Here is a 13,995-nt window from a genome sequence, read left to right as displayed (position 1 = left end):
GTTTGAAAGGCTGTTAGTCAGTCAGTCCACACCAGAGATCACCTGAAAGCTGTTCAACTCTGTACAACTCTCCTCATGAAGATCAAGATCAGTGCCATGCCCTTTGATCACTAATCACAAAGTGACCATATAAGTTAACTATCTACTGTACAGCTCCTCATGAGTGACTACTCACCTAGAACAATATAAAAATACGGCATTGAATGTTGTGGTATTATTGCGTAGCCTGAATGAAATGTTTTTTGATTTGAGGTCATTTAATTTAATAAAGGCTAATTTATGTTCTTACTACTAGGGGGGTCTAGATTGTTTGTATTCCAAATCATATGGTAAATGGATTGCATTTACATAGCGTTTTTTTTTTTTTTACTCCTGCAAGCACCCAAAGCGCTTTACATTGTCATGCCTCCCACTCATGAACCGATGGTGGAGGCTGTCATGCAAGGTGCCAACCTGCTCATCAGGGGCACTGGGGTTAGTGTCTTGCTCAAGGACACTATGACAGGGTCAGGAGGAGTTGGGCTTATGGTGCATTCAGAGCACCTCGGGATGACAAGGACCGCCCCCATGGCTACTTTGTTTTTCCGACAGCAAGTGTTCAAGTGCTTTGCCATCGAATGTGTGACAAACACGGATGCCACAACAAAGGTTAAAACATATACTCACTAATCCTAAACAAACAACTGTATTTGCTTAAAATATAGTGTAAGATGCTCGTGAAAGAAAGATATGCAGCTTTCAAGTGATAAAAAGGGCAAATTCCCAAGTTCACATTAAAACTGTTGGACATGAAAGGCCACATGGACTACAAACGAACTACAACGTGACGACAAAAGTGATGACGAGCCCCTAACTGGGCAATTCTCTGTTAGCAAAATCTAGCCCCAGTTTCCGACCTCTGACTCACACATTAAGTGACGTGAATGACGCGGAATGATGATGTTTTCACTCGGAGAAAGGTTTTTACGAAGCCCATGAACGCTAGGTTAAACCAACAACCTTCCAATTGCTGGACGATGACTCTACCTCCTGAGCCACTGTCGCCACTATCAAATCAATATGAAGAATTTCCTCCAAGGCCTTCTTCACGAGAAGAATTAGTAGGCTATTTAGTTTGAAAATTAGTAGGCCTAGGCTATTTACAAACAATTGAGTTTCTTACATTATTTCAGGACTCTCGAGGCAAGAATGAAAAGCATTAGTTATAAAATAATAAAGCATGTAGGTAGGCTATACAGGCCTATTTTTAAAACTGATTTTATGACAGGCCTAGCCTAGCCTACTCCTTCTTCCTATATGCCCATACTAGCCAATCCCTTTGTTTGAAGGTATCGAAAGACACTTTCACTTTCGATTTTAAAATAGCTGCGGGGACTGTGTTTGATAACGTTACCGTCAGTGGATGACGTTTATTTGAAACAGGTAAGCTAACCTACGTTGCCCATATTTGAACGAACATAATCATCTGTGTGTGTAGGTGTAGGCCTACGGTCATTTTGTATGTAGCCTAAGATAGCCTACATCTCGAAATAACAAAGTGGTAGCGTATAGGCTATGCTAGGCTACCAGTCTACGCCTGCATCGTTCAACATTTATTTTAATCGACCCATCAGTCGTAGGTTAAGCTATTGTAGCCTACATGAATGATAGGTGTATATGCACAGATGTACGTAACACGAATATATATTTTGTCCTGCATTTTTACTGTCCCATTCTAGGATGAAGCCGGTAAAAATATTTGTGACCCAAAGTGGAAATACTCTGAATTCCCATAACGACTTTCTGAAACGTCTCCGTCATCATCGCAAAATCCAAGAAAAAGAAGTTCATGAATGCGATGTAATTCTGGCATTCTGTCCAATTGTTTCTCGAGTGGGCACTGACATTGAGGCCGCACTGAAGATCTTTAAAGGTAGGCCTATATGTTTCAACACCGTGATTGCATGACAACGGTGGTGTTTGGGGGAGGGAGTTGCTTGCATAACGTTTGTTATTCCCAAACAGGCCTATTTTAAATTATTTGTATTAGGCTATTGTGTTCTAAAGAGGGCGTGTTAAACTTGTTTTTCAACAATACCTAGAATAACTAACTAGCCTAGACTAGATTCAAAACTTAAACTTATTTACAACTAGGCCTAATCAGTAGAGCTATGAGTCACTTGACTTAACACATCAATTGATTAAAGTCATGGAACAGAAGAACCATCCCTTATTAATGAAGGATATCCTGACTTCAGGAATAGAGAGTGATGAAAGTTGTGAGAAAAATAACTGCAAAATGCATGGTGGGTGGATGGGTTGTTTACTAGGCCAATGAAACAGTCAACTGACCTGACATTTCATTGAAATACGGATTAAAAACACCCTTGTCACTCAGTAAGTTCCAAGGAAGAATGTGACCTACCATATTTTCAACACGTGAAATGTTTATTATCTTGAAGGTATTCTAAGTGATGTTGGGTAACGTCACTTCTGTTGACGTTCAAACAAAACAGAGAGCTAGCATGCTACTCCATCCCCCTCCCTTCCGTGCAATCGAAACATTGCTTAGAGTACCTTTAAGTTCTTATCTCAGTTCCTGACAGGATAGATTGCACCCAACTTATAGAAACAACTGTAATATTTTCTCTAGGCCTATATAGGCACATTGCTTATTGATACACTATAATTTTGCATATTTACCGATGATATAGTCTGCTTTTTCATCTTCTGGGATTTAATACTCAAGTAGAAATAAAATAACAAACTGGTGGATATTCAGTATTTTTTTTTTCTGTTTCAATAGGTTACTCTACACCTTCGAAGCCCATCATTGTAGTTGTGCTTCACCATACATATGAGAGAGATGAAGTTGTACCAGACAGTAACAAATATGCAAATGAAAAAATATGTATAGTAAACTCTCTGTTTCATGAAAGTGAAGGACTTCTCAAGAACTGCAAACAGAATTCTGACGCAATCAACCTTACATCACAGAAGCTAAAGGACTTCAAGGTATGCACTCAGAAATATTGGAAATATTTTATCATATAACATAACATTAAGGATGTGTGGTCACAACATAAAAAAATTCTAATTTCCCCCTGCAGAAAAACAGCAAAGGTCCTGAGAAAAATAAAGAAGCCAAGGTAGAAAACAACAACAAGGGAAAAAAAGTAAATTATAAATCTTTTTATAAAGTAAATCTTTTATTTATGTTTTTTTTCTAGAAGGAAATGTATGCATGAATAACACTATAAATAACACATTGAACTTTCATATTTTCATCAGATTTAGATATTTTTTGTTATTGACCAGTTTGTATTATTTTTATTTTTTGGCCTTTTTATGCCTTGTAACAATAGTGACAGTGGAGAGTGACAGGAAGCGAATAGGAGACAGAGCAGGGGCGGGATCCGGAAAGGACCACGGGGGCGGGAATCGAACCCGGGTCGCCGGCATATGGTGAAGGTGCCCCAGCCAGTTGCGCCACAGCTGGGGCCAGTTAGTTACATTAATTCACAGGATTAGATGTTAAAATCCCTTGTGCCAAAATCCAAGGTAAAAACACATTCAGAAGCCCCTGCTCAAGTTTAACTTTAAAAAGCACACTACCCACAAATCCGCCAACAAATGGTCACAAGCACAATGCAAATGGCCTATCCAACAGCAGTAGCCTATATAGTATGCGGCATGTCATTGGGGTTATCAAGTGGGCACCCTCATTCACCGATGTTTCGTTAAGTTAGGCCCACGACACCTCATGAAGGCTTAACAGTGAAACCAGCGTCCTGGAGACACTCCCCTCCATGCTACCACCATATTACCACATTGAAATATCCAATACTCAAAATACTCTTAACCAGCCCAGGCATGGTCTAAGTTGGCTAGGTTGGTCCGTCCCGTTGATGTGGACTGAACCATAAACCATAAAGAACCTTAGCCAAGTACCATCACCCTAGGCACAGCCCATCACAAACACCAAACAAATTAGCCAGTTAGCTTAGCCCATTATCTTAGGCCCCATCCCAAACACAAAACAAATTAGCCAGCAGTTAGCAGTTAGCTTACGCCCCATGCTGCCCCATATTACCACAACAAGCATCCAAATACCCTTAACCAACCTAGGCATGGTTTAAGTTGGCTAGGTCGGTCCGTCCCGTTGATGTGGACTGAACCATAAACCATAAAGAACCTTAGCCAAGTACCATCAACCTAGGCACAGTCCATCACAAACACAAAACAAATGAGCCAGTTAGCTTACCTTAGCTTGCGCCCCAGGCCCCATAGCTTGCGCCCCAGGAAGGGTAACTTCTCCTTACCCACCACCAAAACAAATGAGCCAGTTAGCTTACCTTAGCTTGCGCCCCAGGAAGGGTAACTTCTCCTTACCCACGACCAAAACAAATGAGACAGTTAGCTTACCTTAGCTTGCGCCCCAGGAAGGGTAACTTCTCCTTACCCACAACCATTCGCTTGCCCGTTCTGCTGCTAAGGACATGTTGCTAACCACCTGCCTAAGACTTCGACCACAAATGCCCAATTCAGACAGCAAGCCAATAGCAGATCTGGCCACAAACCCACGTGCACCGATTTCAATAGGCCTTAATCGTGCACTCCAACCTCGCTTAGCTGCCTCCTCTGCTATTTCAGTATATTTAGCTCTCTTCAGTTCATTGGCCACTTCCACTCTGTTTTCCCAAGGAACAGTGAGTTCAATGAAGTAAACTATCTTCTCTGAATCCGACCATAGAATTACGTCAGGACGTAGCTTAGTACTCACTATATGTGGAGGTACCGCCATCTGCTGGCCAAGATCAACCTTCATTTCCCAGCCCGCCCCATTTTTCAACTGGCCGGTTTTGCACCTGGCCTTCGCGGAACAAGGTTTATCCCCCTGACGTACAAAGTTAATTTGCCTTACCCCTTTACTAGCTGCTAATGAATTGACTTCTCTTCTTTTATCCTCTATTGCCGCTGCCACACATTTCAATACCTGGTTATGACGCCACGTATACCGCCCCTGGGTGAGACTTACCTTACTTAATGATGCATCATAAAACTGACAAGTGAGTAGGCAGATCTTGACATATTTATAATGCATTATTCAGATTAAAATTATAATCATTCATAATTAGCTGTCATAATGCATCATGAAGTTGGTTATGACGACTTGTGAATACATATAAATGGTAATAATGAGCATTACAATGCTTTATAGACACCTTATAAAACATTATGAATGCATTCATAGGGCGTTATGAATACAACCTTCATAGAAAGTGTTACCGAAAGGTGCTTGTAGTGGGTATTGTGAAAAGTTGCAGATTCCTCAGTTTATGTTTGTAGGCCAATTAATTTAAGTAGTCAGTGGTTTATGCCTACTGACTTCTACAGCTAGCATGCTACTTAGCTATACTATTATTATTCTGATTGTGAATGTGTAATGTAGGGGAGAACTGGCACAATTGTAACAATTTTTTTTCTAAAGCCGATAGACTTGAAAGCTGCACAATTTGGCCAGAATGGAGTGATATATGTATACTCTATGAAAGTTGAAACTAAATTAAACAAGACTTTTTATAGTTTGATTAAACATGTACATGTACCTTTGGTACAACCTTGACACAGTCAAAAAAATGTGTGGTACAGTTGTAACAGTCAGCGTCATGAATATACAGTACTAAAATCATTAATTCTCAAGGTCTTATTGTTTTTCTTTTGGTAGGATTAAGTAGATACCGTAACGTCAAATAATTTCCGTAGAGACCATGATATTGTAGATCCCAGGGCAAAAAAATAAGCGCCTCTTCATGCGCATAAACAAACTAGCACTTTTATTTTGAAACTTGTGTTCACGGTTCTCATCCCTCAGTCATTCATGCCATTCAAGTGAAAGTAAAGTAGCCTTTCGTGTGCAAGCACAGATAGGTGCGTCTGAAATGCCAGCTGGAATAGTAATAGTGAGCTGACCAGGAGAGATGTCCATTTGTCTGCAACGCAACATAGGCTACAACAACATCTATCTTTAGAAATACAGGAGCAGCTTACTATGCTGAAGAGTGATGAGTGCGTAGCATGCCAGAATATCCCCAAACTCTCGGATGTACATTAAAGTGAAACTTGGCAGGATTTCCCCCTCTGCTGGAGAAATTGTGCATTATGCTATTTCAAACTGTGGAAAAAGGTAACGATAAAGCACATGGATTTGTTTACAAGCTAGCAAAACGGTTAGCATAAGTTCGGCATACAATGTGGATGTTACAAGGTAAGAAACACGATTTAAAACGAGTTTCTTGTTTCTCACTTCTCTTTCCGGGACGGTAGTCTCAATGTTGCAAGGTTGGTTTTCCGCCTGGGGACGCTAGGGGCAGGAGGAAAAGTCACCATTTTCACCGGAACAGGTCATTTAACCATCCAAATGATTTCTAAATGGGTTTATTACGTTGAAATAGTTGTCAAGTTCCCCTTTAAAATTGATCTTTTCAGGCCCCAGCTGTGGCGCAACTGGCTGGGGCACCTGCACCCTACGCCGGTGCCCCTTGGTCCTTTCCGGATCCCACCCAGACTCTCTCTCCCACTCTCTTCCTGTCATTCTCCACTGTCCAGTCACATTAAAGGCATAAAAAGCCCAAAAATATACTTTACATTTTTTTTTAATCTTTTCGGTAGGCTAGTCATTTCCAACTTCCCAAGCTGATGGTGCTCAAAATGCAACACAACCGTGTTCAAAGCAGGATGATGACAACCTGAGGTTGTGTGTGTGTACAAAACTGAGCTAGAATTGAACAGCTTTGAGTCTGTGAGTGCATCACCAAACCCTATAATAGTAGTTGGCCAGTCCTAGTAGGCGCTAGATATCTATCCAACCACTTAAGCACTGTGTAATGGATGTTGATAGACAGAAAGTTGAATGGATGTTGATGGATAGTTTAATGGGTGGATGAGTGAATGGTTTGAAGAGGATGAATGGACAGAAAGTTGGATGGAGTGTGCCTTATATCCTTGTAGAATGGAGAGACACAGAGAGAGTTGGCCTAGTTAAGCAGAAAGCAGTTGATACAGGTGCAATCAGTTTAACTGGCCCTTTGATGGGTCCTAGTAGTGAGCAGCTGGAAGTTGATACAGGTGCAAATCAAGTTAATTAGTCCATTGTGATGTCATAGTGCTAATGCCAAGTCTATGGGGGAAAATAAGCTTGTTTTTTATTAATATCTCAAAAAGTATAAAGTTTACAAAAGTGAAAAATACATTCCCCACGTGTCCTTTTCAAGACCTACGTTACAAAGTTTGAACGAAGTTTCTACGTTAAACGGTTAAAGCTGAATTAGACGCAGAAATTTGGTGGGAAGAATAAGAAGAAGAAGAAGAAGAAGAAGACTTCGGATAACAGAACAGTGCATTTTTATGCACTGTAATTACCCAGTTAGCGGTTAGCCCAGTCAAGAGTGTAGCTACCGTAAAACTCCAAATAATAGCCCGGGCTTTTATTTTCCCAAATCGCCAAACTGCACCGGCTAGTATTAGAGACAGGCGTCTATATGAGACAGGCCTTTGATTCCCTTTACACAAAACTTTTCCTCTGCAAAGATGGAAAATATTATCGAATTAATTATTTCAAACACACTGAATGTCTACCTACTGTATATGACTAGGCTATCTGATGACAATTACAGATCATCATTCATTTAGTGTTGAGATGTTGTTCATTGAGTGAGATAGGCTACAGTAAGATCCAAATAGCGGGGATAGCCAGAACAGATGAAACACGTTTTAATTAAACGTACTCTACAAAGAGATCGTATCACACTGAAAGCTCATATTTTGTCACTAGCAAATAGCCTATATCGGTCCTTTGTCAAATACAGTTGCATTATCAGCCCTGACCGAAACCGCTCAGGAATTATTTATTCAAAAGTGGAACGTGCTTAATGTTTAATTCTCCCTCCTTTTCGGCACGAATGAAACAGCATGAGAGAGCATGAACCATATTGTTTCTCCCGTTTTGTATTTGCCAAATTTGACAACAGTCTACATTCAAATCATAGCCTACTTCCAGGCGCGCGGGAACATATTTTTGACCAGGGATGCTGAATAACAAAATAATCATGGATGTCCGACGATTTCTCCCCCAGCAAATGATTCGAATTTAGACAGCTAAATACGCCATTTCACCGCCGTGTATGAGTACTGTAGGTCTAAGAGTGAGAAGTTTTATAATGACCTGGGCAGCCACATTCCACTGCAACTATGCGCAGCACTTGCCACTCCGACTCATCAATAAAAACTGTGCGCGCACACACCAGTCCCATAGAAGCGCACTTGACTTTACATCATTAACCTATTTCAGTAGGTAATATAGCCAGAGAATGTCCGTAGACGGGCACTGATATAGCTTAGTCTAAGGTATATTCCTTTTCTGACTTCGTTTTTCTTTTTATCGCCATGGCATTTAGAATAAAGAATAACGTTCGCAAACCATTCCGGTTTTGTTGCCAGCATAAAAACAAGCTTACCATCGGCCTATCCGCAAATTTTAAACACAATAGGGATAGTTCATATTGGAAAAAAAAGTTATACAATTTGGAACTCTAGCTTTTCCCCACCGCAGTCTTTTAATGCCATCTAATCATAATGTGCGCAGTCTGCGCCATACTTAAGCCCAAATCACACCCAAGATTCGCAACGAGATGAGCAGCAACTTGATGCAACATTCTAAAAGCTTGCAACTGTGACCAGACATGTGAATGCTTTGCGACGGCTTGTAACGACGTGCAACATCTAATTCACACTGCTGTAACCTCCTTTCTGTAACGGTTTCGTGTCATTGCGAATCTTTAAACAGACGATCTGACGGGTTTTAGAAGATTAAATACAACCCGAAACTAAAAAACAGACCAGGCCTCTACTGGAGACCGGCCTTTAACCCAAACCTGTAGCCACGCCAGGCGTTTAAAAGAGACAGGCGTCTCTTAGGGACTCGGCAATTATTTGAAGTTTTACGGTATACCGTTAGCTAATGTTTTCACTCTCCACAGTGCATTGAACTGTAATGTTATCTCCACTAACGTTGTCAGTCTCAATCTATCAGTAGTAGCTAGACTAACGTTATGAAAGGGGCTAGCTTTATTAGCTAGAGTAGCTTACCAGTTATTACCTGTTCATCAGTAGCTGTTGGTGCATCTGGAAAGACGGATGGAAGGGCATTCGTTGTCAGTGACTTGTGGTCATTTACAGTACCTTCTGGAATTATTGGCACCTCTGCTAAAGTTGACTAAAAAGAGGAATATAAAATCATCTTTTGGAAATTGATGTTAATGCCTTAAGTAAAAAAATGAGGAAATGGTTTTATTTGTATGCTCATTATAGGCTCAATGCATATCAAACCAGCTAATAGGCTAACTGAAATAAAACCATGCCAATCTCTAGGTATATGTGATGATGTGGGACTATTTTAATTCCAAAGGCCAAGGGGACTTTATCAGGATGCATAGTATCCTGGATCCATGAAATAACTAGCCTTTAAAAATAAAAATCTCCCTGCCTCTAAAGGAATTTAACATAGGGGTGCCAATATTAATGATGAATTTTAAGGAAGAACATTTATTTATGATACATTATTCATTCACAAAGAAAATTGGTGTCCTTAAAGGTTGGATATTTCCTCACTTAAGGCATTAAGATCAATTTCCAAAAGATGATTTTATAATCCTCTTTTTAGTCAACTTTAGCAGAGGTGGCAATAATTAAGGAGGGTACTGTATATTCTGGTTTTTTTTCGTCTGGTCTAAAATGATTACTACACATTCGCCACTTAAGTAGTCTCCGTTGGTGTCTTGATGTCCAAGCCAGCAGCAAGAAGCCACAGTTGGTTCCTTTCTGGATGTCGCCATGGAAATCTATGGAAACTTTGTGGTGCCCCTTTGTATCATTTATTTTTACAATTTGCAAATGCACACTGAATCACCATTTCACCTAGTCCTTAGGTTCCAATCCAATACTTCAATACCCCTGTATAGGCTACAGTGCTGCAGCAGGTGTCCCGACTGGAGTGCGCTTGTCTGTTTACTTTTCAGTGCAGTACTACTAACCGGAGCAAAGTAAAATTCCGCTGCTGCTGAGAAACTAGCCCCTCAAAATGTAATATGATCATTGAGATGCAAGGATAGTTTTATTTCTAACATTATTCTATCAACACAAACATTTACATCAATAGTCTGGCATTATGATTTATTTGCCAGAGTGTCGGGTGTCGGGTGTGTGGAGTGGGTAAGGCTGTTTTAGTGGCAGACTAACCATGTACCGTTGACTTGCGCTAGCCTAGCAACAGCGAACTCAAAATACTGCAAATAGAAGGACTGGATGAAACATGTTGAATATTTCTCCACTGATAAATATCACACTGGTTAACTTGGAAATGAGGTCCTATGTCCACAATTCCGAACTACCCATTTAACCACAAGTTGCCCCAGGGACAAAGTAATATGATTGAAATATGTAAGTCACTTTGGATTAAAAGTGCCTGCTACATGTAATGTAAGAATTGTCCTCTTACCATTTGTGATGGGATCTGGGAAAACCCTTCACATGGTGCAATTTTACCAACTGATGATTCTGATACCATCCTGCAACATCCAAGATTTTGGGAGAAAGGTATCCAGGATTTTGCTAGGGGACAGTGTCCAGAATGTCGCTAAGATGGTATCAGAATCTTAAGTTGGTAAAATTGCGCCATGTGAAGGGTTTTCCCAGATCCCATCACAAATGGTAAGAGGACAATTCTTGCACCATGTGAAGGGTTTTCCTAGTTTGCATCACATTTACATTAAAATAATAATTTTGCACTTTACACAAACACACTTTTTAAATGAATTATGCCTACAGATGATTAAACTGACATAACTTGTTCTTTCTAGGCTAAGCACCAAGAGGTTAGGAAGAATGACCAACAGATCCCTGCAGACCCATCTCAAAGAGACAGAGTAAAATAATAATTTTGCACCTTACACAAACACACTTTTTAAATGAATTATGCCCACAGATGATTAAACTGACATAACTTGTTCTTTCTAGGCTGAGCACCAAGAGGATAGGAAGAATGCCCAGCAGAACCGCACAGATCCATCTCAAAGAAAAAAAGTATCTCGCTATTGTAGCATAGCCTAAGAAAGTCCACTGTAAATATAAAGAGTATCAGAAACAGTTTGCAGTTACAGAATGACTGGCTATTTGATGATATGTTGCGGATCTTTTGCATACATTTACTTCATGTCAGACTTTTTACCCTACAATCAATACACATGCACTCTACCTTCATGGTGAAGAGGTCTATGGATATTGTGGGTGCTTCTTTAGGACACAAATGCATTTGAAATATGTTTGGTCATCAAATAACTCTGTGCACTAGCTTACTTGAAATGCACAGGCTATCAACAAGCACCTGAAAATGAGTGCTTTAGTTGTGCCAAAATAAATACAATGTATGCAAGTCTTAATGTCCATGTGCGGCTCTAAGGAGCACTGCTGTGTGCCATTATACTCGGCTTCAAGTTATTATAAAAGCGATTTTAGCTTCCATCTTTTCCTAAAAACACCAGCCTACGTGCAGTAGCTGCACAAAATAGATTGGAAGGATTTTCTGGTGAGCACATATTTTCAGGTGCTTGTTGACAGCAATGTCAACGAACAGGAATCTGGTTTGCTGACTTCAAGTAAGCTAGTGCACAGAGCCCATAGGAGAGGATTATTATAGGTTTGCTTGCGAGTGGTCCAATAAAATCTCTATCCAGCGAGCAAGCAGATGGTCTGTATAGATTACATGTGCTCACCAGAAAATCCTTCCAATCTATTTTATCTTCCAATCTATTTTTGTAAAGTGGCAGGACAGTAGGCTACTGATCAGCCACGTCAGCCACGCTGAGTATTAAACATGATCTGTTTTTTTGTTTGAGTGAGTTATTGCCCTGAAGCAGTGGCCCCTGTCTCTGAATGTGGTATAATGATTGTTAATTAGCCTGCTTTCTGAAGGCCTGTAATGTCTGTCAAATGCTCTACCGCATAGGCTAGTTTTGTTATGAACTGTCATTCTTATTAAAAGTTTACAATGTCCAAAGTGGTTGTGTGAAACTGATAAGGGGCCCTATCATGACATTCTAAAGTGCATCGTCACTTGTCAAAAGTCTATTCAAATTTAGTAGGATGTCCAGTTCACATTGGGAGGGGTTCGTTATCAAACGTGGAGCACATGGCGCAACAAGGTGTTCCTAGGTTTTTTAATCAGTCATATGGGTGTGTTTGGGGCGTCATTTTAAACCAATGAGAATGACATCTGTCATTCCCTTTACCGGCGCAAAGCGCGATATGTCAAATAAATGCATCGGTATTTTGGCATTCAACGGCGCATTTGAAGGAGGCTGCTTGCGAGACCGTATGGAATAGTTATTCTTAAACCATGCTTTACTAAAACCTAGCATAGCCTTCACGCATTTGCACTCGTCTATTATTTGAACTCATTGGCAAAGTGAAACTAACTTCACCAAGGAGTCAGTCAACGACAAGACAGTTATATGCAGTTATTTTCACTATTGACTGACAATGGGTTACCACCGAAAACATAGGCTGGAAAAAGCAACACTTACCCTAATGTTGCTCAAATGACTGAATAAAACAACATTTATCCTGCAGAGGAGTTGCTTATATCTCGTGACAGTGCGTCTTCAGCTGTGCTCCATACGTGTCTCTCGCCTCTCCCCTAATCACTTTTAACCGTGCAAATGATGGTGAATAACTACTCATCATGAGATGTACAGTATTTCGTAATATCTTTATTCTAATTATGTTTCCCATTGTAATCGTGCAATTTGTAATGCTTTGCATGGACGTGCGCTGGTGTGCGTTCATGAATGATAGAAGGATGGTGCGTGCACTTGCCAATATGACTTTTGACATGCGCTCTTAAAATAGCATATGAACAACTCGCCATTGACTTCTGACCAGGTTTAGGTGGTGTATGATAGCGATTTTTAGACAACGCGCTAGTCCCCTCATAGGTTGTTAATTGCCACACCCCTGGGCGCAATGCTTAAAAAATAAACGTGCAAAATACCGAATTCAACTTCGCGCGGGTGAATAACGAACTTTACGCCATGCGCTGGTGCCCAAAATACAGCCCAAGATCTGAATGGTAGGATAACATGGTTGATATGGAGGTAACCCTGGATATTTTTACAAAAACAAATATTTTTCGTGGATCTGATGCAAAGGAACCAAGCTGACATTATATTGACTGAACACCAAGGAGAAAATTAAACATTAAAGATGCTTTGTCCACACGGTCTCTGTGGACAGCCCAGGCTCCAAAAACGGCAACAAGAACAACTTGGTCCAACCTGGGGGGTATATATACCTGTTAGCAACTTAGTCGGTTGGCAATATGAAATTGCATTGCAACCAACAAAGTTGGTAACTTAGTTGGTTTTGGGAAACGCTCCCATGGGTAAGTTAATTCAGAGTAAGTGGTAAACCTCCTACAACAAGAGCACTATTACATTGTTTTGTTAGGAGAATGAAGCTATACAGCTCTTCTATTAGAAGGTTTACCACTTACCTTACTCCAACTTAACTTACCCAGGTTTGTCACTAAACCATGTAGGCTACTTGGAATACAAAACTAACTGTTCCAGCAAATCACCGACGAGATGCGTGTTTAGGAGAGTTTCAATTGCATGGGTGGGAGTAGTGAGCTAGTTTTGTTTGAACGTCAACAGAAGTGACGTTACCCAGCACCCAGCAAAAGCTTATAGCGCCTTTAAGCATGCCACATATCTGTGCACTTAACATCAATATGTTTAGGTTCTCCAAGTTTTTAATTGCTTCCCTAATTTTCACCATTTGACAAAAAGCCTAATGGCATCATTAATTTTAACAGTAGGGGAGAACAGAGCATTTGCACAAATTTATCATGAGACAGCATAAGAAAGAGGTAATCATTCCTTACAATTTGTGCAAAGGTACAGC

At 40.4% G+C, this 13,995-nt stretch overlaps 1 protein-coding gene across 2 annotated transcripts; it reads left to right on the top strand.

The window, feature by feature from the left end:
• Positions 1-955: 955 nt before the first annotated feature.
• On the top strand, positions 956-12,091 carry LOC143109617 (uncharacterized). Of its 2 annotated transcripts, none has more exons than XM_076272394.1 (6): positions 956-1,422; positions 1,719-1,912; positions 2,786-2,994; positions 3,090-3,128; positions 10,896-10,961; positions 11,053-12,091. In XM_076272394.1, the coding sequence occupies exons 2-6, from the start codon at positions 1,720-1,722 to the stop codon at positions 11,143-11,145; spliced, it is 600 nt and encodes a 199-aa protein (XP_076128509.1). In that variant the 5' UTR covers positions 956-1,422; position 1,719; the 3' UTR covers positions 11,146-12,091. The 2 variants fall into 2 exon arrangements, with proteins under 2 accessions (XP_076128509.1, XP_076128508.1); XM_076272393.1 differs by having other exon boundaries at positions 959-1,422; positions 3,090-3,155.
• The last annotated feature ends 1,904 nt before the right edge of the window (positions 12,092-13,995 follow it).

This window comes from Alosa pseudoharengus, unplaced genomic scaffold (genome assembly GCF_046254945.1).
Source record: "Alosa pseudoharengus isolate Yale_2024_CS ecotype anadromous, Long Island Sound unplaced genomic scaffold, YU_APseudo_1.1 YU_APseudo_1.1_scf_7, whole genome shotgun sequence".
NCBI classification, from domain to species: Eukaryota; Metazoa; Chordata; class Actinopteri; order Clupeiformes; family Clupeidae; genus Alosa; species Alosa pseudoharengus.
Note: the sequence above shows the minus strand (reverse complement) of the source record. Positions and strands in the feature narration are given on the sequence as shown.

What these genes read in the sequence shown, in the direction of transcription:
- LOC143109617 (XM_076272393.1), top strand. Translation starts at nt 1,720, where the DNA reads ATGAAGCCGGTAAAAATATTTGTGACCCAAAGTGGAAATACTCTGAAT. An exon ending in CGCACTGAAGATCTTTAAAG is followed by an intron (nt 1,913 to 2,785) that starts GTAGGCCTATAT and finishes CTGTTTCAATAG; the next exon opens with GTTACTCTACACCTTCGAAG. An exon ending in AGAAGCTAAAGGACTTCAAG is followed by an intron (nt 2,995 to 3,089) that starts GTATGCACTCAG and finishes TTCCCCCTGCAG; the next exon opens with AAAAACAGCAAAGGTCCTGA.